The 22,983-nt window shown below is 43.4% G+C and overlaps 1 protein-coding gene across 1 annotated transcript; it reads right to left on the bottom strand.

Moving 5' to 3' along the window:
- Nucleotides 1-3,618: 3,618 nt before the first annotated feature.
- On the bottom strand, nt 3,619-19,805 carry LOC308335204 (protein mono-ADP-ribosyltransferase PARP14-like; the record flags this gene model as incomplete). Its single annotated transcript, XM_080792216.1, has 15 exons — nt 3,619-4,971; nt 7,372-7,499; nt 7,852-8,067; nt 9,068-9,619; nt 10,100-10,152; nt 10,402-10,540; nt 11,028-11,204; nt 11,746-11,805; nt 12,678-12,827; nt 13,461-13,527; nt 14,502-14,726; nt 14,885-15,121; nt 15,609-17,726; nt 18,894-19,087; nt 19,628-19,805. 15 exons carry the CDS (start codon nt 19,803-19,805, stop codon nt 3,619-3,621), a joined length of 5,847 nt encoding a protein of 1,948 aa, XP_080648342.1.
- Between the last annotated feature and the right edge of the window lie 3,178 nt (nt 19,806-22,983).

Raw genomic sequence — 22,983 nt, 5'->3', positions numbered from 1 at the left:
GTTGTTCGAGCCCCACAATGGGGCGAAGCCAATTGACATTTGATGATACGGAAGTGTGGACTAAACTATTAGACTCTGATCATTTCAATAGGTAGATGAGGTCCAGTTCAACTATATGCAAATATGCTACAAAGTGCAGAAAATGGGTCATAACCCTGCTCTCTACAGGTTGAATGTGTCCACTAGGTTGTGCTGTTGGCCACATTTCTAATCACAATGGAGACTTTTCTTGTTCCATATGTAAAATATAGCATGCAGGTTGAAATATGAATGTGTTTAGAACTTTAATAACTCATTTACTTTATCAGAGAATAACATCTTCTATCTCTAACATCAGGCTTTTGGGTAGGTACTGTGGCTTAGCTGGTGAAAGCGCTTGTTTCGTAAACAGGAGACCCTGGGTTCAAATCCCAGCAGTACCTCAGAAAGCAAGTTCCTAGCAATGTTGTTTATTGCTCACAATAGTTTTTCTTTCATGAACCTCTTGACATTTGATTGAAATGTTGCATGCATGCTTAGATTTACAGAGATGCTTCTGGTGAAATAATGCATCTGTGTAATAGTATGTGTGCCTGGTAAGCTCAGTCGGTAGAGCATGAGACTCTTAATCTCAGGTCATCAATAACATCATGCTATTAGGCAGGTACTGTGGCTTAGCGGTTAAAGCGCATGTCTTGTAAACAGGAGACCCTGGGTTCAAATCCCAGCAGTACCTCAGAAAGCAAGTTCTTAACTATTGTGTATTACCCACAATACTTTTTCTCACAGACCTCTTTACATTTGGTGAAAGAATGGAGCTGTGAACATGGTACTCGTGCCTGGTTATCTCAGTCGGTAGAGCATGAGACTCTTAATCTCAGGGTCGTGGGTTCGAGCCCCACATCGGGCGAAGCCAATTGACATTTCATGATACGGAAGTGTGGACTAAACTATTAGACTCTGATAATTTCAATTATGTAGATGAGGTCCAGTTCAACTAGGTTGTGCTGTTGGCCACAGTTCTAATCACAATGGAGACTTTTCTTGTTTCATATGTAAAATATAGCATGCAGGTTAAAATATGAATTTTTAGAACTTTAATAACTCATTTACTTTATCAGAGAATAACATCTTCTATCTCTAACATCAGGCTTTTGGGTAGGTACTGTGGCTTAGCTGGTGAAAGCGCCTGTTTCGTAAACAGGAGACCCTGGGTTCAAATCCCAGCAGTACCTCAGAAAGCAAGTTCCTAGCAATGTTGTTTATTGCTCACAATAGTTTGTCTTTAGCATGCTAGCATGTTAGCATCAACATGTTAGCATTAGCATGTTAGCATTAGCTTGTTAGCATGCGAGCATTAGCTCATACATCTGGGTGCTCCATGCTCAATTCATCAGATCATTTAAAGACAAAAAGCATCAAATTCACAGTTAGATAAAAAGGGATCAACTGTTATCGTATTCCCTTTGTTATTGTACGATAACAGTAAAGAACAATAGGGGGGAGGGCGGTTTCTTAGCTCTGATCCATAGCTCTAATGCTCTGGTTCCTTAGCTCTAATGTTCTGGTCCATAGCTCTAATGCTCTGGTCCATAGGTTTAATGCTCTGGTCCATAGCTCTAATGTTCTGGTCCATAGCTCTAATGCTCTGGCCCATAGCTCTAATGTTCTGGTCCATAGCTCTAATGCTCTGGTCCATAGCTCTAATGTTCTGGTCCATAGCTCTAATGCTCTGGCCCATAGCTCTAATGTTCTGGTCCATAGCTCTAATGCGCTGCCCATAGCTCTAATGTTCTGGTCCAAAGCTCTAATGCTCTGGTCCATAGCTCTAATGCTCTGGTCCATAGCTCTAATGCTCTGGTCCATAGCTCCTAATGCTCTGGCCCATAACTCTAATGCTCTGGTCCATAGCTCTAATGTGTTGCATTTAGAGCTATGTTACTCTCATCTTCCGCCGTTCGCATGAATGCAGACCAGCCTATCGTCTTTAGCGTAAATAACATTTTTGCTACTCACCAAAACAAAGGCGGGTTGTGTCATTAGAAAGCCTACTTTCCTTATAGTGGACGCACTCTGAGCCTCCCCCCCCCACACACACACACTCTGAGACCCCCCTTTCCTTTTTAATGTTGAGACATTAAAAAAATGTTTTTCAAAATAGTAAACAAAGGAAAATAAGCTTCAGGGATAAGGGGTTTAGCTTCAGGGATAAGGGGTTTAGCTGGGTCTCCCCGGGTTAGGGTTAGGCCTATAGCCCGGTGGAGGCTGGGTTCTGCTTACCTCTCCCTGGATTGACTTGAGTGACCAAGGTTCATGTTTTCATGGGAAGTTAACTGTTTCTTTCTCCCCCCCTAATGCCACCACGGACGCATCGAGGCCAACGGTCGCCATCTCCACTGCCTTATTAAAGCACCATAAACAAATTCACTCAGCCAGCACTTTTCAAACCGGGCCTTTACTTGTGGACCGGACGAGCCCTCAATTGTTACATTCCCTTACATGTCTAGGGGTTATTAAAGGATGCAACAAGGCTGGCAAGTGAACGGTCATTTATTCACAGTAAAATAATAATAATAATAATTCCATAGTTTAGATTGGGAGTGAGTCTGTAGTTCTGACTCCATATAATTTGGGAGCCAGAAAGCGAGGTATTGTTGGTTGTCCCCAGAATACCAATGCTGTGTGGGGTTTAAAGGGCAATACCACTCATTTTCAACATTTTACTCATTAACCCATTCTGAACGGGAACCCATTTTGGTGTTAGCATCATGTCGTGCTTTAGCTATTGAAAAACAGCAGATCTACAAGCTCATAGCGCGCCACCGAGTTGCGCACTACGAGCTTGTAGGTCTGCTATTTTTGAAAAATCGAAGAGCGACTGACATAGAAGACATTTTTAGAACCAGGTCAGAATGTAAAACTGTCAGGATGTAGAAGACATTTCTAGAATCTGATCTCAGGTCAGAATGGGTTAATATACCTTAGAGCTGTTGAGTGGAAATTATACAAAAGTCCCCTCATTCTGAAAAATCATTAACATGGTGAAACACATCTTGATGATGTCATCAAGATGTGTTTCACGTTTCTCCATGTTAATGATTTATTTCAGACAGACAGACAGACAGACAGACAGACAGCAGCCCACTTAATTATCTCCAAACACGTTCTCTCATAATAGATCTAAAACTTTATTTTAACGTCACATATAGCATCTGTACATTTACTAAAACAAATCAAGTACATGTATCATGTATCACAGTAAAGGATGCTGTACTGTACAGTCAGTCCTACAATAGCCTACATACTGTACAGCAGGGCTCTCCAACCTTATGGGTCTGCTGTAGACCTCTCTGGTGGTCAGTAGACCATTCTCTGGTGGTCAGTAGACCATTCTCTGGTGGTCTGTAGACCATTCTCTGGTGGTCAGTAGACCATTCCCTGGTGGTCTGTAGACCATTCTCTGGTGGTCAGTAGATACATATATCAGCAACATTATGATGTCACTGAGCATCATGAAGGTACTGAAAGACCCGCCTACCTCAGACATCAGCAACATTAAGACAATTACAAGAATATAATTGTCTGGATTAAATTCACCCGTGTTCAGTGTTCTAGGCCAGGTTAAGGAGCAGTCCAGTTCTACATCAACCCAAGATGTTTAGAGAGGCACTTGTCCAGATCACAGAGAAGCACTATCATTATAGAACTCACATCAGGTCCTTTGTGCCTCACTGTGTCGATGACAATACGTGCCTTGACATTTCTCCTCTGCTCCCCAGCGGCCGCCTCCCGCTCAGCTTCGGTTAACACCTCCTTGGCAAAGAGTCTGTCCAGGAGAACGTTGAGACTGGCGTCCGAAATGCTGTCGATGAAGCTATTCCGCACGGTATACAGTCTTTCTTCTGCCGCGAGACTCGGTGTGTGCTGAACACGTTGGCTCTGTTGTTTTCTCACAGCAGGAGCTGAAAAGTTCACGCAGCTTTCCCACGCACAGACAGAGGTGTCGCAGTCCCTTAGAAGCAGCCTGACCATCTTCATCCTTTTCTCTAAAGTCACTTGAAACGTTGAGATGTAATTGTGATAGCACGATTTGTCGACTTCAAAGCCTGCTCTGTGTGGTTCAATTTCGACGGCATCATCCCGATGCGAGGTGGAGAGGGTATATTTCTTCTTTGGGATTAGTACGCATGGAGGCTTTTCGATGTAAATCTCTTCTCCGTGCATCTCCTTCCTTTCCTTCTTCACGTCACTCAGCACCACATTGCTGGGTAGCAGCAGTACATTCAGCGTTGACATGGGGTCATCATCATGCTCAATCGGTGGTGTATAAAACAGTGACACCAGTGCCTGGATAGGCCTGGGCCCGAACAGCATCTCCCTGATGAGACCAAATAAAGACAACCCGGTTACATCTATGATAACATGAGTTTCTGTGACCACACGGGGTTTGATCAGCTCAACGCCGTCATCATCCACCACATGGACAACAGACAAGGACTTGCCTCCACCCGTGGAGAGGATCTCACAGTGTGGAAATTGCAACTGACACACGGACCCCTGAGGACCTTTGATGTCAAACAGTGGTCCTGCGGGCCTCTTTCTCAGCTGGGACAGAAGGCCCCGGTGCCACGGGACTGTCCCGTAAGTCACCTCTCCCTCTGTCTCCATCTTAAACCCCAGGCCGGTCACGCTGCATTGGAACAGTCCAGCGTGGGTGCAGTGGAACCTGTAGCGTTCCTTGTTTTTCACAAGAACGATGTCGGGTGTAAATGTCTGTGTATTGTCCAGTAGTAGTGTGACATCGTTTACACTGCGGGAGCGCTTTGCTCTGAAAGCGGTCTTGTTCTCTAGACGTGGGATTTGGCTCAGTGACGGTAAGCTGTGAGAACCAGGCAGATAGGACAGTGAATCTGTAACAGCATGAACTTCCAGAGAGGACAGTGACTCTGTAACAGGACATTCTTCCAGCTCGCCATGCAAAGGCATCGTACCCTACAGAGAATATAGAGAAAGGGAAAATAAAATCAGTAATTAGACAAAGATGAACCCAAGACTTTTCCACAGCGTCAGCTCATACAGATGTAATATCCTTGCTAACTGACTGCTGGCTGAGTCCTGACTCTTTGGTCGATGTTATAACATGCGTTGCCAGTAGAGTTGTCAATTTCTGCCCGAACCCGACCCGACGTTTTCGGGCAGGGCCTAGCCTAAAATGTATGCCGATTGGTCGGGCCGTGCAGAGCCTTGGGTTCCGTGACTCAGGCAGCAGAGAACAGGCCCATCCCCGTCTGTCTGTCTGTCTGTCTGTCTGTCTGTCTGCACCTCAGCATTGAAGCCTAACCAATGAAGGATAATCGGTGACGTTACAAAATCACTTCAACATGTAGCCTAATAGCGGCCTGGTTGTCGGGATGACGTCACAAACATAACCTTTGGATATACGGTAATTCTGTCTCAGAGCTATAGCTCCGTGTTGGAGAGGCTTGTGAAAGTTTAGAGCTGCAAAGATAATTAAAAGACAGCACACAGTTTCACACATTTGTAATAAGTTATAAATCCGGGAAAAGTACATTCAAAGTGGAACAAACTGGGAAATTTTGCCGGTTAAAAGTCCTTATTCACACTAAAGTCACTCTTGGGAATGCTGTATGGGGCGAAACCGATTAATTGTATCTTTTCATTATATCAAATCTCTCCGGCTGTGTGAGATGGGCTGTCGGGGTCCATTGCTGTTGCTGTATGGTTTCCTTCAGAACACGTTCAGATCTCATTGTCCTTACATTGTCCTTACTCTACCAAGATGGCAGCGGCTCTGATCAGTGAACCAATATTCTCCAGCGCTTGCTCCATGCGTGCCCGCCCCTCTAGACCAGAAAGCACGCTGGCTGGGCCAGGCTACCCGCCCCTCTAGACCAGAAAGCACGCTGGCTGGGCCAGGCTACCCGCCCCTCTAGACCAGAAAGCATGCTGGCTTGGCCAGGCTACCCGCCCCTCTAGACCAGAAAGCACGCTGGCTGGGCCAGGTCTCTCACTGGGCGTGCGACACTCTGAGTCGAGATTATTGCTCAGACCACGCACACTTTGAACTGCGATAGCGGGCAAACCATGCAACGTATTTCGAATTCCGTCTGAACCACGACAAAGTCGATGGCCTCGTGTGCTGTTTGAGGTTTAAATCGTGTTTCTACGTAACAGTATGCCAGAGCAATGTGGCTCCAAAGTAACGTGTCGTTTTCTGTATTTACCCACGTTTCCCCATTGACTTTGAATGGGATTTTTCGCGTCGTTTATTGTGAATTACGTCGGCACGGTAACGCGAATCGTAAAGAAAAGCACAAGAACACCATTCCCAGCCGAGCCCGCCCCTCTAGACCAGAAAGCACGTTTCGATGTATATATTGTGGGGCTTTGGTAAACCGTGCGGCCGGCCATAGACGTCAAAGTTTCGTGTCTTGAGGACGATTACGATTAAGTATGTGTTGCTGATTTCAACCTGTGTTTCTGCCATTGCATGGCAGGCACCCAGAATTATAATCATATGTATGGTAATGTGATAAATGTAATAATAATAATAACTAGAACTGCACTCTGCCGAGTGCATACTTGCTTGTTGCACACTAGTAGGCCATAAATGGCCAACTAGTGCGCAAGCAGAGCGCGCAAGTACTTTCGACCGCTGTAAACTGTCAAATCTCAGTATATCTGTAAGTAAGTTTGAAATGTATAATTATTAGGTGTAACTATTTGCTACCTACCTACTTTATGCATATAAACACCTAGTATTATTAAGTCTGGTTCAAGTTTCTATCTATATAAGAAATACAGTTTTATCGATGTAGATATATTCTGGATCCCTTTTTATTTTTTTAAAGAAAAATAAATCATTGATATGTGATGAAAAAAAGGTATATAAACTGAATTAAATATGTTATACAGTATAATTATTCTGTAAATGTGGAATCTCAATATCTCTATGAAGGAACGTTTGAAATGTCTAATTATTAGGTGTTTGCATTAATAAGCATTAATAAGCTTATTATCTTCATCACTATCTCTCTCTCTCTCTCTCTCTCTCTCTCTCTCTCTCTCTCATTCTTCACTTCTCCGGTGTGAGTGAAGTGGCATATATGTTAGGGGACGGGTCAAACAGAATATTGATTATGTATTTTAAAATCAGTTAAAAGGTCATGGTCAACCAGTTTGCCTCATGTTCTCCCCATCGCTTTCAGTGTGTGTGTGTGTGTGTGTGTGTACCAAGTATATGCAATCAAATGTGGTAGATGCCAGCATATATTTACACATCGTCAATGATAACAAACGCTGGTGTGTGTGTGTGTGTGTGTGTGTGTGTGTGTGTGTGTGTGTGTGTGCGTGCGTGCGTGCGTCACTTACTTTCTGAATGGTGTAATTAGCGGTCTTCAGGAAGCCTTCTGCCACAGCTTGGTACTCTGTTGAACTAGGCAGCAGCTCCACCTTAAAGGTCTGTCCTGCTGTCATAGGTTGCCAGTATGACGGTAACTCTGCAGTTAAAGATGATGATTTCACATTTAGCGCTAGCGGTACCAAATTCATCCTTAATTTTTAATGTTAAATAACCTAAATGTACTTTTGAGTCATTTGTAACATTTTTAACAAAGAAAACACACACACACACACACACACACACACACACACACACACACACACACACACACACACACACACACACACACACACACACACACACACACACACACACACACACACACACACACACACACACACACACACGTTCTTTTTTTGGTGTGCAAATAAAATGGACTCTGTGAGCAAGGAGCTTCAACCTTAAATTCGAGGGAAAGGGAACATGGTACAATCAGTCTACAAGTATACCTGAAGTCTCCGTTCTTTTTACTTTGTAAGTGTGGCCCGTAAGCATGTCGACTGCTTCCTGATTCCTTAGGTTCACTTTCACCGCGGCCCCGTACGGTCCCTCTACGTCAACGAACACGTCTCTCTTCTCCTGGTAGCTGTGTTCCAGTTGGTAGTTAGCCTGCAGGCTGAGCTCCTGCCAGACACCATCCTTCACTCCCTGCACCGACCACTGAACTTTAAAAGGTAGAGTAAGTGATATTTCTTCTGTTAAAACAAAACGTATCTCAGTCAGGACAACTCAAGAAGGATGTAATATATATTTACTGAATATAAGATGAGCAATACAGTATATTTATTATGGTTTGGCGATGTATTCGATCTGCTTTTTAGGTACTCAGATCAAGCGCATCAGTCCCGACTCCCGACCATAGGGACTCGAATCCCACGTACCTATACAGTAGATCCAAAGCGACATGTGGTAGCTGGGGTGGAGGTGGGTGAGCAGCAGGTTGTATACAGCAGCACGCAGGTATACAGTAGTGGGGTGGAGGTGGGTGAGCAGCAGGTTGTATACAGCAGCACGCAGGTATACAGTAGGCAGCAGCAAGCAAGCAGGGGGAGGAATGCAATACCATAAGTAGCCGGTATGGTGATGGAGTGAATGTGTGATTGACTGAGTGAATCATGTGGATGAGAGCATGATGCTGAGGCGGCCCAATTAACGGCCAGCAGCGACTGAACTGAGGTTCCCTGACTGAACTTGCTCTGCGCATGTCTACGACTATAGAGTGTTTGTTCAGTAACAGGGTAACCTGTCTCTCCATCTCTTTAATGAAGAGAAGAAAAAAAAATTCAGGTAGGTGACAAACTTTCAGCCAATCAGGAGAGAGTAGCTAGTATTTATGAACTTAATATAATATTAAGCTATAAAAAGCTATAATATACTATAAATATTAATAATATGTATAGTGTTCCAGTTCCAAGTTTTGTATGCTCATTTATTTGTGTCATCACTTACAATTCCACTTGTTTAATCTGTATCCTGATCGCATTCTCTATCCTGATTGGATAAAATTGGTATCCCAGTTTCTGAAAATGCATTTTCTGTTTTAATAAAAAGCTGGAGAGACATGGAGACTCCTGTGACTGAACAAACACTATATAGCAATGAGTACCATCACAATATAGAGCTTTTTTAACACTTATTTTATTCAAAGAAAATAGCTTACACTACCTTTAAAGGCCACCATGGCCTCTTGTCTCTCCTGGAGCTCTCCCTGCAGGGCTCTCTTCAGAGCTCTGTCCACCAGCTCCCTGACGCTCAACACGTCCTCCTTCAGGCCTCTCAGCACGTAGACGCCTGCAGCCTCGCTCCCTGACCGGCGGGCTCCGGCGGCGCCGGCCCCGCCCACGGCGCCCCCTCCTCCCCCGTTCCCGGCGCCTCTGCCGCTGTTCGCCGTTTCCTCCCTTTGAGCTCGTCTCAGTTCCAGGCCCACCCCGAGGCTTCTGGCTTTAGCGTGGACGGCCTCCATCTCCATGTCGTTGAGCCGGGAAAATTCGCCGGCCCACACCTCTCGCTCCGCGAGCTGCTGCAGCAGGACGTCTTCCAGGTCTCGTTGCACGGACGTGCCCAGGTTAATGCCGCCGGACGAAGGCCCCACCACACACAGCACGGCCGGCTGCGGCCTCCAGGGGCCCACTGGGCCCGGGGGAGTTGAAGGACGGCCGGCAAGGCCTTGGAAGGTGTCTGATTTACGCAGGTTTGTAATTATGCGTTTTGCTTTTTCTACATGGTGGGTTAATAAAAGATTGATTAAGAAAGAGAGAGAGGGAGAAAAAGAACACAGCTAATCAGTTTCTGTACCCACATCATTGGCAAAGATTCCTATACTATACCATACTGGTGGTCTGGCATGCCAATTGATCTGTGTGGTTATTTTTGGTCAAAGTTACATTATTGAATACATTTTAAAGCACAGGTCTATTTGAAAAGACAAATAGCCCCTTGAGAAAAAAGTATTTACAACCGAAATTCAAACATCCAAGTCTTATATACCACACAAATATGTTTACCCAACAGTCATCAACCCAGGTATTCAGATAAATTGGTAACATATCTGTGGCTTTCTTGAAAATGTAAACAAACAATCTAAAAGTAATGTCAATTACAGTGAAATGCTCTAGGTTTATGTATCATAATTATGTCCAACACTAAATAGATGCTATTGTTTATTGCCCGCCAGTATTCTGGCCCTGTAAAACAGACCTGTCAGGGTGGGCGGAGGGGCGATTTGTCCAAAGCGATTTCCCAGTTCTGATCTACAAGAACAGAAAAGGTTGTTGGGGTTATACTACACTGTACATTACGTACATTTTCATGTCAAAGAAAAGATATGGCTGTTAACTGCACAGAAGGTACTGTAGGTTGCTATGATCATTATAGAAACCTTTGTTGAGGACAATAAAAAAAAGAATGCCAAGCATAGTAAAAACAGTGCTTGGTAGAACTCCATTTGTTCTCTATACTTCCATTTGTTTATTTTAATGGGAAAAAGATAATGTTCTGACCTAAAGGCCTGGAAGACAGGCTGCTGAAATATGACGATGCGGATAAGAGACAGAATATTCGGGTTCAAGTCCCTCACAGCCGATGCCATGCCATCCAGCATGGCTTTGCAAGCAGTGGCAAAGTCCATAAGTCCTACACCTGCGGAATGTAAAATGAAAAGACACATGAATACAGAAAACAGACATGGCTAATGGCTATTATGTACACCAGATCTGCTATATGGCTATAATACTGTAGTAACTAGACATATGTACAAAAACTGCTTCAAACTGACTAAATTGTGTTTTCTAATGTTATGTTGCCCTCTGGTGGCTGTCTTCAGGAGTTGACTTCACTGAGAATTGTAATTACTACTAGTGAACAAGAGTGCATCTCCAAATGTGACTCTTTAAATAGACATGTCATTAATTTAAAAATAAGAATAAACTTAAATTTTGTAGAATTTAAAATGACTATATTTTACATGGCAAAATGCATTAAAAATGACCAAGTTTTTCCAACAGTATCCCTGGCCGTAACCGTAATGGTAAGGTTTCCCAGTATATTGATATTATATTGATATCGTCGTGATAAGACTAGATATATTCTGGGATTTTGGACATCATAATTATTGTCACACACATACCAGTATTGATGGCTGGGAAGGACACTGAGCGGTAGCCTTTGCTCTCACACGTCTTCAGTATCTTTCCACAAATCTTGTGAATCCTCTGAGAATCGCTCTTGAAACTAGCATGAATGATGCTCTTACACCTCAGCAGACCAGGTCCGGTAGAGCACATGCGGTCTGCTGGAACGCCGACTGACACACAAAAATAAAATGAACCCATTAATTAAGACCTGAGGCTGACTACAAATGTCTTATACATCATAATAACAGTTTTCTTAAAACCCCATGTTGCTATATATTGTGGGGCAGACAAATCTTATCTCCGTATTTTAACTGTTATATTTTTGTAGATTAATGCCATACGACGGATAGATTATTAATCCAGAAGCTTGAAACGCTCGAAAAGTGACGCATTTTGAACTTGTTGATATGCTACTTTTGCTACTTTTGAATCATGTGAATCCTAAAAAGTAAGAGTTTTGGACATGCACATGAAGTTTCCACAGAAACAATATTGTATAAAATCCAAATATTCTTTTCAAGGGTTAAACATGATTATAATCTTTTTGTCTGTGGTTGACTGAAAAAGTATAAAAATGTCTAATGAATGAATGTCTCATATAATAACTAATCATCCATATAATATAGCAATCGTCTCATAAAAACAATAATAAATAATCTCTCCTGTATCGTTACAACAATTGTCAATTGCATGTCAAACTTTCAGGCGCACCTTGTGTCAGTTCTGCTTGGACACTCTGCCCTGCAGCAGTCACGATAGCTTTGGATACACCTGTGGAAAGAACCAGGGTTGTTCCTTAAGATACAGATACTGTACAAATATGTGACCCAAGTTTACACCATATATTCATGCTGTTAGGTATGTTGTACACCTTTAGCGTGATGATATGTTCTTCAGTGGTTTTCAACCTTTTTCATACCAAGGCCCACTCTTTATTTGGCAGTCAAATACCACCATTTGATGAGATTTAGCCTCTCAGACCCAAAACCTAGGATATGTTGTTATTGTTGGATAATATTTTGTCCATAATTACATGCTGTATTGATGTGGTACCACAGGCAAACAATAACAAAATAACCATTCTACATTCTCTAAATGTGAATACTCATGTAAATTAAGCAATACAGATGTTTAACAATAATTTAACTTTTGAGAGCGTAAAATGAAACCTTTAATTTTTTAGCTAGCAACTTGAGCTAATGAGATACTGCACATACCGTATCCCAAACTGAAGAAATCCCACAAAGAAACACAAAATTGTAAGGGCCTAAGATATCCCCTGGACAGAGGCAGATTTAGCTACTATGTCTGCGAACTTCACATGCATTTTTAAACGGCTAATGCTGTGTCACCGACTCACTACGATAGCTGATGGAGGATGCCAGAGTGGGAGCGTCTAGTACACAGTATACTATGGAGGATTTTACTGACCAGTTGGTTATCTTTCTAATCAGTGGTGAAGTAATGTTTTTTAGTACAGCTAGGTGTGCTGTCATAATGCTGAATGGGCTGGAGAGCTGGAGAGCCTATTTCAACCAAACGGATTGCTTAATTTGAACGATAGTACATGTTGTACTGTTAATGATCTGTCACACTGCTTAAATGAAATCCTAACACTCATACAGAATGGGGGGTATTAGTACCTGATTCCAGCGGCTTGGAGAAGTCAGTTGTGTTGATGATGACATCAGTGGTCTCGTGAATGATGTCACCACAGACCAGCTGAAGTTTGACCGTGCCCAGCATGGACGTGACCTCATGTTGGGTCGAGGAGACATGGTGATAAAAGTAAGCTAAAAGAAAGAGGAATATCATTATATCTGCTGTCGGGAAGAAACCAAAGTCCAAAGTGCATTTTTCCGGAAATGAAGGATACCGTATATATTTTGAAAACAAAGCAATACTGCCTTTATATACTTGTCAATTACTTCCATGAGAGGTGGGGGAGATCGGTGGTGGAGTTAGTTGCTTTAGCAGACTGTTTGATGGTCCAATGGAGTTAAGAGGTTTTGTCCGAAGCGCTTTTTACTGCTTTTCATTGGTTCAATATTTTTGAAACAACACTGATTCAAAAGCACTGGTTTATGCAAAAAAATCTAAAACCTCAAAAATGTAGTTGGGTGGTTTCCTCCCGACAGGAACAAATTATGCTAACTGTAGAACATGTTACATCAGCAGATGTCAGAACTAAAGGGTAAAAAGTGCAATAGAAATGGGAGATTCTCTGATGTTTAATCTAGAAACATATATGATCAAATCAAGCTCTGGCAGTGTAAAGCCTCGTTTACAGTTGAGTATACTGTACTTAATGGTCACACAACTCCTACTTATTTTGCCACCTTTGTTTTCTGTCAAGCAACACTTGTTGAAAGGGTAATAGGCCAAAGATTTAAACGAGCCGTTAGCTAGTCGCTAGCTAGACCCACCCTGATCTGGTTGAGCATCGTTTGTGAAGCCTCTGAGATGCAGAGTCCCCTGAGCAGCCTGCAGAGCCTGAAGTCAATTCAAATCAAACAGAGGCAAGAATGTTATACTGTCTACAGAATATATGCACACACACGCAAAAACACACACACACACACACACACACACACACACACACACACACACACACACACACACACACACACACACACACACACACACACACACACACACACACACACACACACTGCACACACACACACACACACACACACACACACACACACACACACACACACACACACACACACACACACACACACACACACACACACACACACACACACACACACACACACACACACACACACACACACACACAAACACACACACACACACACACACAGTTAAATAAAAAATAAATACACTTATATTGATAGTTCTACAATCAAGAGGGGGTTATTTGCCAGGTACAAGTGCAGCACTGCAGCGACAACCTCAATATAACGTAGAACCCCATCTACTTCCTCTGCTCAATTTAGCTGCATAAAAAACACATCCACAATATTGATAGTGTTAAATTCAAGGCCCTTTTAAATGCAACCTGGCAGCTTTACTGGCACTTTGGACTTTATACTCTGAGATACAATTAACACTAGTATCTCATTAAGTGTCCTAAACGAGTTAATGGTTAGATAGTTTAATTACTGTGACAGATACTTCAGCGCTCGTATTTCTGCAATCTTTGCTAGAATAAACTGCATTGATTTGCAATGATTTAATTAGAGGTTACTATGTGTTTTTATGCATGTAGCGACCATCTGAACATTTTACTTTGCCAAATTAACCTCTTTTTCCATGGGGTTCAGATAAACTAGTACTAATGTACTAACCCAACCCCTACTGTTAACCAAAATCCGGTCCCTACTACTAGCCAAACTCCTACCGCTAAACAAATCCCAACTTAAAGAATATATACATAATCTTTATTAATAAAATAACTAAATCATGACATTACTACATTAATACTAGTCTCTGCTCACCTTGGCAGATTCTTTGTCATGGGGGTGGATTACAAGGCGGACCAAACATGGTGTTCTACTGGCTCGGTTCTGTTCATGACTCTGGATTTCCTCCAAGACAATCTTGGCAGCCACGTGATGAGGGAAACGCAGGGCAGCACCTGTCCCCAACACAGGGAACGCCACAGAGCCGAAGCCTTTGCTCTCACACGATGCCAGAATACTGCGGGTGCCCTGCCTCAGAGCCTGGTTCACCCAGGTTAGTTCAGAAAGGACATTCGGTCAGACTTGTCAAAGTTGTTTATCAGAAATATTTCAAAATACTTCCAGAGACATGCATGTACTTATGCACTCTTATATCTGCCATTCACACACGTGCACGCACGCATATCCCACACTCTGACCTGAACTGCTGTTCCATGTGGGTTGTTATCCCATGGACATAGATTGAGGAAGTACACCCCCTTACAGGCGAGCCCACGCAACCCCTCCACCAAAACCATGTCCCCGGGAAGCGTAGCTCCCCCAGCCTCTCTGTGGAACTGTGCAGTCAGCTGAGGTCCGACAACACAGGACAACGCGTTCCCCACACGGGTGGAGACAGGATCATGGCTGACCATAGGTGAGACCATAGCATCCACCTAGGAAAATACAAATAGTAAGGCAGTCAAAAAAAGGGAGGGGGGTGGGGGGGATCCTTCCAAATATATTATTCAATGAGTAGTGAGAATGCTTTGTGATTGTGATACACGTTAGGTTAGTGGCTTTCAGTTGTGCTGCACTGGCCCAAGTTGTAGTTCACTGCTGTCAGGTAGAAACCTCTCAATGCAACAAGTTCTAACTATCTGCTATTTGTAGACCTGCTATAATGTGCTATTTTTGAAACATTTAAATAACGACATGCCCAAAACAGGGATGTCGTCGTAGAGTGGTCAAGTCTGTCTGTTGGGTTTATAAATACATAATTAAATAATAATAACTCCACTGGCTATTGGAACAAGTTCTATTTTCCGTTCCCAGAAAAGGAACGGTTTGGGATGAACAAGTTTTGTTCGCGATATCTACAGTATCTTTCTATGCATTCTTCGGTGAAGCACATTGTGTTTACCTGTGTGACTTGACTCTCACCTGCTGCGCTTCGATGATTCCCTGAATGATCTCCACCTGGACACAGCAGCTGACATCACCACCCGCTGCGGCACCACTTGCTTCGTTTGGGGCAGTAGCATCAGTGAGACCCCTTTGGAACCCATGATGAACACTTTGTCCCACATCCCTCCAGCGGAGAAGCCTGTCACAGGCATCCCGCAATACCCTCACTACCTCCCCTCTGTTATCAATCAGCATGACTTTATTCAGGGAATGCTTCTGACTCGCAAAGTCCCGCACAGCAGTCACAATAGCCTCTGCACACACCTTAATAGGGACCCCAAATAGATTGGAGCTGATGCAGGGTAACGCAATGGACTGAAGCTCCATGGTCACTGCTAAATTCAGAGCTGTCGTGACCGTTTTTTCCAACAAGACTTTCTCCTTTCCATTCACCCTTCCTGCTATCGGCCCGACAGCGTGAAGTAGGACCTTGCAATTCAGGTTTCCTCCCGTGGTCACCATCACGTCACCGGTAGCAATTTTACCGTTCCGCTTCACTAGATTTCTGCTTTCTTTCTGGACCTCCGGACCTCCTGCACGGCTTAGTGCCGCAGCAACACCCCCGCCATGCTCCAGGTCCTCATTGGCCGCGTTAACCAGGGCGTCAGCCCGCACTTTGGTGATGTCGCCCTGGCAGACCAGTATCTGCAGCGCCCCAAGTTGGTAACTTGCGAGCGTTGTGCCTCCTTGACTCGGACCTGTACCTGATACCAAGTCATCCTGAAGCTGTATAAGGCAATGGTGAGAGCTGCCGATATTTTGCAGCGTCTCTCTCCCTGGAGGGCTTTGTAAGTAACGCAATGCCCCCGGCAGGTGAATGTTAACCGTCTCTCGAGTCAGGGAGTCCAGAAGTGGACCCAGCCTATTCCTAACCTGGGTTAATTGACTGGATGGACCTGCCAGCACTACGCTGGGGCTGGAGGATGAGAATAAAGGGTGGAAGGTCACCCCTGAATGGTCAAAGCCATTCAGTTGCAGCAATTTAGGTAAGCAGTCAGTTATTTCTGTGAACGGGAGATTAACTCTTCCTTCTACACTGGACAGGTCCAGAATGAACTGTATGATCACTTCATTCAGCTCGTCAACCTCTTTGGCGTGACCTAGAAGGTAAACAATACTGCCTGAGACAAACCTGTGCGCAACCTTGCATCTTCCATGGTTCAACTCATTGAGCCTGTAGTCAAGTTGTGCCCTAAGCTCAGAAGGCACAGCAGAGCAGTTCGGAACTTCAACCTTTACCTCCTTGAACTCGCTTCGAAATGCCCTCTCTATGTCATCCAGTTTATCAGGAGAGAGGGTAAAAAGTCGTAGCTCTGTGTCACCCAACTCAATTTCAACCTCACCACCAACCCCTAACAAGTCCCTAAGCTCCCCAGGACCTCCATATGCTTTTCTGAGGAGGTTCAAGAGAAGAGGGCTCACCTCAACCACCAGCTTCTCCAGCACCAGGTCCTCCTTCTTGGAGATCCACTCTCCAGCTTTGCGAACCTCTCCCACAGAGCCTTCCAAAACTAACTGTCCCTCGCCTCCCGGCTTGACCGTCACACCAGGAACAAACTCTTTCAGGCCACTTTCTATATCATTCCACAAGAGTCTAAGTTTGGCTACACCCAGTCGGCGGGTGGAGGTCTGCTTCTGACTGACCACTGACCCTTGACGTTTGACCTTCGGGTCCTCAAGTTCCCTCAGCCTGGCTTGAACTTTGGAACACTCCCCGACAACAACGGCCATCACAACAGACTCTTCCACCTGGCTGTACACCCTGACGTCATCTGTGGGCTGACTACAAGGCTGAAGGAGAAGATTGACTTTGTGTGGGTCCACCTCAAAGTGGCAGGTGTAATGTTCTTTAACCCAGTCAAAGACTCTCTCCACCTCAGCCCTCCAGTGTTTGACCTCCTCCATCCCAAACCAGACCTCCGGGCTGGTTTGGGATGACCTCCTGACCGAAACGCTACCTGCGGCTCTTTGGAGCTGTCCACAACACCCTACAGAGGAGAGTTCATCCTCTAGCTTCTTCCAGGGCCTGGAGCAGTCCTCGAGGTACCGGACAAGGTATGGCTCAAGGTGTACTTCATGAGAGAGGTGGGGACTCTGTAGTAAAGAAAACACATTATTATTATTTTCAAACAGTGATAAATAAACACTTTCAGTGTTTGTGAAGTCAATTGGACCAGTGGTTCCCCAGAACCAGCCTGTTCCCGTTGGGCACTCGTATCACGGACCACCACTCATCTGATAGACTTCACACTTGGCATAAAAATGCCAGAACACAACACAAAACAAAACAAAACTCAACTCAAAACACAAGCAGTCGCCTCTGGCGTACAGCCGGCGTAACGGCTCTGCCTGGTAGTCCTAAACGTAACCTGAGTAAACTATGCCTAAACGGTTAAACCTAACCTTATTTCTAAAATTAACCTCAGTAAAACGGTGCCAAATCCTAACCCTTTTCCTAAACTTAACACCAGTTAAACTATGTCTAACCTTATTCTAACCTTATTCTCAGTAAAACAAATACAATAATACAAGAACCACCCCACTGCATGAGCGGTCGGCATGTTTTTTTAGACATGCATTCCGGTTACCTTGCTGAAAACACAAGGAAGTGCAGTGTTGAGTGTGAAGTTGATCAGATGAGCAGCCATGCCCACTCTAGCCTGGGCAGCAGGGCCAGTCCACATGTGGCCCCCACCTGTACTTAATGCGGCCTGCAGGATTATGTTCTAGTCACCTAGTGTGTGTTTGTTTGTTTGTTTGTTTGTTTGTGTGTGTGTGTGTGTGTGTGTGTGTGTGTGTGTGTGTGTGTGTGTGTGTGTGTGTGTGTGTGTGTGTGTGTGTGTGTGTGTGTGTGTGTGTGTACAGGGGGGGTATGCCTCCCCCCGGAACCCCAGGCAGGGCAGTGTGTGGGGGGCCACATAAAATAATAATAATAAAATAATGCATAGGGCCACCTGACGCCTAGAACTGGCACTGCTGGGCAGCATTCAGGCCGGAACCCTCAATCTGGAACTTCCTTTCCCTCAAACCGGAAGAATAATACCGTCCCAATAAAAGCGTGACTCACACTACGCCGCATCAAGGCTTTTATTGGGAAGGTATTATTCTTCCGGTTTGAGGGAAAGGATGTTGTGGTTTAGACTAGAGGGTTGGCCTGATGACTACAAAACAATGACTCATCTCATTTTCGAGGGGGCACTCTTCAGTGATCGTGCCCAGAGTGGGCAAATGCCTGAAGCTTGCACACGTTGAATGCCTCACCTCCACTGAAGTAGCAAACAGTTTGATGGTCGGGCTGGCGGCAGTGGATGTGGTGGGTGACAGGGTGGAAGGACCAGGGCTGGGGTGAGTGGATGTGGTGGAGGGACCTGGACTGTTTTGGACAGTGAATGCCAGAGGCCCGTCAGGCAAGTCTTGCACTATGTGTTGAGACTTTTGCAGAACCCGTTCTTGATCTGAGAGAAGAGATGAGTGGAGAGGTGTTTTTAGTTATAACTACCAGTTCTCTAACATTTTCATATTATGTCATGGACCACTAAATTGATATGTATGAGGCCGTGGACCCCCATCTGAAAAGGTTTTGTGCCAGGGACCCCCATAAGAGATTGTGGGGACCCCTGTGCATCCCTGGACCCCACTTTGAGAACCACTAATGCAGGCTACCAATGTGACTGCGTCATCTTCAAATGTGAAAGTGAAACTATTTTTAGAATAGGCCCAAGTTTAAATTTAATATCTGAAAATATCCACTATATTTTTTTGTAGGACAGTTTATTAATCATTTTAGTACATCGTTGTTTTAAATTTGCAGATCTGTGCAAAATGCAAATTATTTAGCAGTTGACTAACAAACTGCTAAAGTAACTTGCACAGATTTACTTTCACTTTCCTTTATTACACAATGATCCAGACAAATTCAACAAATGCGTGTGTTGTTACGTCGTGTTAATTGTCATATGATGTACATTTAGTCCTGTTTTTCCCGTTTAACTCACCTGTTTTATTTCTAAACCCAATCATATAAAGTTTATCAGCGACGTTCTTCAGCTGTCCGCAATCCCCTCCGCCGGATCTGCGGCGAATTTGGAAGTACTTTTCTATTCTCTTCTTCTGCTCTGTATCCAGGCTGCGTGGACACTCGAAGAACACCGCGTGTGTGTGTGGATCGCCCATGGTCACAGGTAATTTTGCGGCCAGAAGAAGGACGCAGGTGCTACAGAGACTTCAATTCATTCAGCTCCTTCACTCACTGTAGACTACTCAGTGCCTCGGAAACCCCAGGCGTTTTCCTATATCCTCCCTCCCTCCCACTCCTCCTCCTCCCCCTCCTTCTCCTCAGTGCCAGTGGTTTTCAACCTTTGGGGCCATGCCCATGGTGGCCCATTATTGTCTCCACCAGGCCGAAGGCATGGGGAGAGACTCTCTTGACTCTCCCGATGCCCCATGAAAAGACCCATATCGTCCAAAATAGGCTAATCAGTCGTTGTCTGTGTATAGGCTAATTCATTGGTAAAAGTATGCTAAATAACCCATTTTTAGACCATTTGGGAAATAAATAAATCCGCAGCGGCGCGATCTAAGGGTAATGGACACATAACGGACACCCGGGTATAAATGCAATAATTTATTAACAAGAAAATAATGAATATTTACAGATATATGGCATCATGCATAAATTACAATCAACATGAAACATATTACTTTTATTACAATTTTTTTTGACTATGGCGTCTTCTCTCGTGTATCATCAGATGTCCGGCTCCATGCTAGCCTCTCCTTGGAGGCCAGTTGGGTCAAAACAAATGCCACATTGTGACAGCTGTAGTGAGTCTACAGTCCACCTGCCTGCTGGCAATATAGCCTGGTTGTGATATGTAGATGTGATTGATATTTTGTGTTTGTTTTTTTAAGTCATTCTATAACAACAACACAAAGTAATTGAATTTATTTTATGTATTAATTGTATTTTATATATATTACTATGTTATTACTAATTTTATGTATAACTATTACGAATTGTATTTATTTGATGTATTACTATGTTATTACTAATTTTACTTCATGCATTACAAATTGTATTTGTTTTATGTATTACTGTTATTACTAATTTTATTTTTTATGCATTTATTTATTTTATGTATTACTGTTATTACTAATTTTATGCATTACTATATTGATAATTTAATTAATTTTATGTATTATTGTCTATATTACTAATTATATTTATTTTATCCATTATTATGCTATTACTAATTTTATTTTATGTATTACTAATTTTAATTTACTTTTATTTTACTATTTTAATTTACTTTTATTTGACTATAATCTATTTTTTTATCGTTCGTTTTATCCATTTATTTATATTATTATCTAGTTATTTATATTGGTTTATTATTTTATTGTTTAGAGCCCTGATTGATCACATCTACATATCACCACTACCAGTCAGGATCTGAGTGACTCAGAACCCTGGTGACCTCCAGATGGAGCCACACTGGAGACCAGCAACGTCCTAAAGAAAAGAAAGAAATGCTCATTACTACTTTGTTCATAAAACAATATTGATTGAAATATTTATTAACAGTTTGCAGAATTACAGTACATGTCAAGCACAAACTCAATACAAAGACTGTTAACTGTAAGTGGACGACCCAATTAAGCATTACACTTGTTTACAAGAGGGTCCACCATGTTCAATTTATGAATACATTTAGAGACGTACAAATAAGACACTTCTATATAGTCAAACAGAACAGGAATTCATCATAAAGGAGGTAAAAAGGGAAAATAAACTTATACAGTGAGGGGAAAAAGGGAGTCAAGGGATTCACATGTCTTAATGACTGTTGGTAGGGCGTTCCACATTTTGGTGGCATAGGAGTGAAAATAATTTAGTCCCTTGTTTGTGCCGAATCTGGGTTGTACATGGTTCGTTGCACTCCCTCTGGTGTTGTGGGTGTGGACTTCGTTAACATAAAGGAAGTATCTAGACAGGTACATGGGTATCTTGGTGGTGTATCGAATCTTGTGGACCAGACCCATTGCAAGATGCTGTACTCTGTCGTCGACCCTAAGCCATTCCAGCCTGTCAAAGTGGGCAGGAGTGAGGTAGGTTCGGGGGGTGAGGCCAAGTAGGAGCCTGACCAGTTTGTTTTGGGAGGTCTGGAGCCTAGTTTTAAGGGCCTTTGAGGTGCTGTGGTACCAGGAGGTGCATGCATAGTCAAAGAAACCTTGTACGAGGGCTCCTGTTAAGGTCTTCAAGGTGTTTTTGTTGACCAGTGAGGAGATCCTGTAAAGGAATCTTGTTCTTTGGTTGACTTTTTTGATTACGTTGGTGGCCATTTTATCACCGGAAAGATTAGCCTCCAGGATGGAACCTAGGTAGGTAATTTCATCTTTACGTGTGATAACATTGTCACCAACTCTAACCAAGAAGCCATTTGCCTTGCTGAGATTACTATTAGATCCAAAGAGAATGGATTCAGTTTTTCCCAGGTGTAAAGATAGTTTGTTATCAGCGAGCCAGGTGCAGATTCTACAGGAGTTCAGAGCTGAGGGCCTTTTCAACCTGCAGTTTGTTCCTGTCCGAGACTAGCAGTGCCGAGTCATCTGCGAACAGGAACAAGTTGCAGTCACAAGCTGATGTCATGTCATGATCATAGTGTGTGTGCGTGTGTTGTATAGTTACCTTGCTGTGATGTAACTCCAAAGGTGATCAGAAATAGTTGCTCCATCGGCTAGAAACGTGCTCTTCACCGGCATGATGATCTTGTTCCTAAAAAAAGTCTATAGTCAACCCTAACTGATTACAGAACATGATATAAAAAAACACAACTAGAAGGATTTAGGCCTGTCACAATTACCTAATCGCCAAGTATTTGAGATACTTTTTTAGAGATTAGTCATAATCGTCTCCATGTTGAAAATGTTCATATATTGTCAAACATTTTAAAGAAATAATGGAAGCAACCGATCTACAAGCTCTAAACGTGTCACTTTGTAATTTTCTTCTCTTTTAGTGTATAAAGTTGTTGAATTATGCCATGTGCAGCTTTTTGTTTACAAAGCCTACAAAAGCCAAAGTTTTATTTAGAATGTTATGTTATGACGCAATTAAATTGTTACTAGTAATTTATTTGAGAAACAATTAAATCGGCCATTATAAAACCTCAAATTCCGACAGGCCTAAACGGGTTCCAGTGATGTCTACCGAACCTTCCAGCTCCATCCGAGCCTCCCAGCGACCCAGAAGTCCTCAGCGGAAACACCCAGAGAAAGCTTCGGATCTCGGGCATCGGCTGAGATCTCCATTCTAACAAAGAACGAAAGACAGACAGACAGACACACACGC

Source organism: Protomyctophum bolini (genome assembly GCF_963924005.1).
Source record: "Protomyctophum bolini genome assembly, chromosome: 20".
Taxonomy (NCBI): Eukaryota; Metazoa; Chordata; class Actinopteri; order Myctophiformes; family Myctophidae; genus Protomyctophum; species Protomyctophum bolini.
Note: the sequence above shows the minus strand (reverse complement) of the source record. Positions and strands in the feature narration are given on the sequence as shown.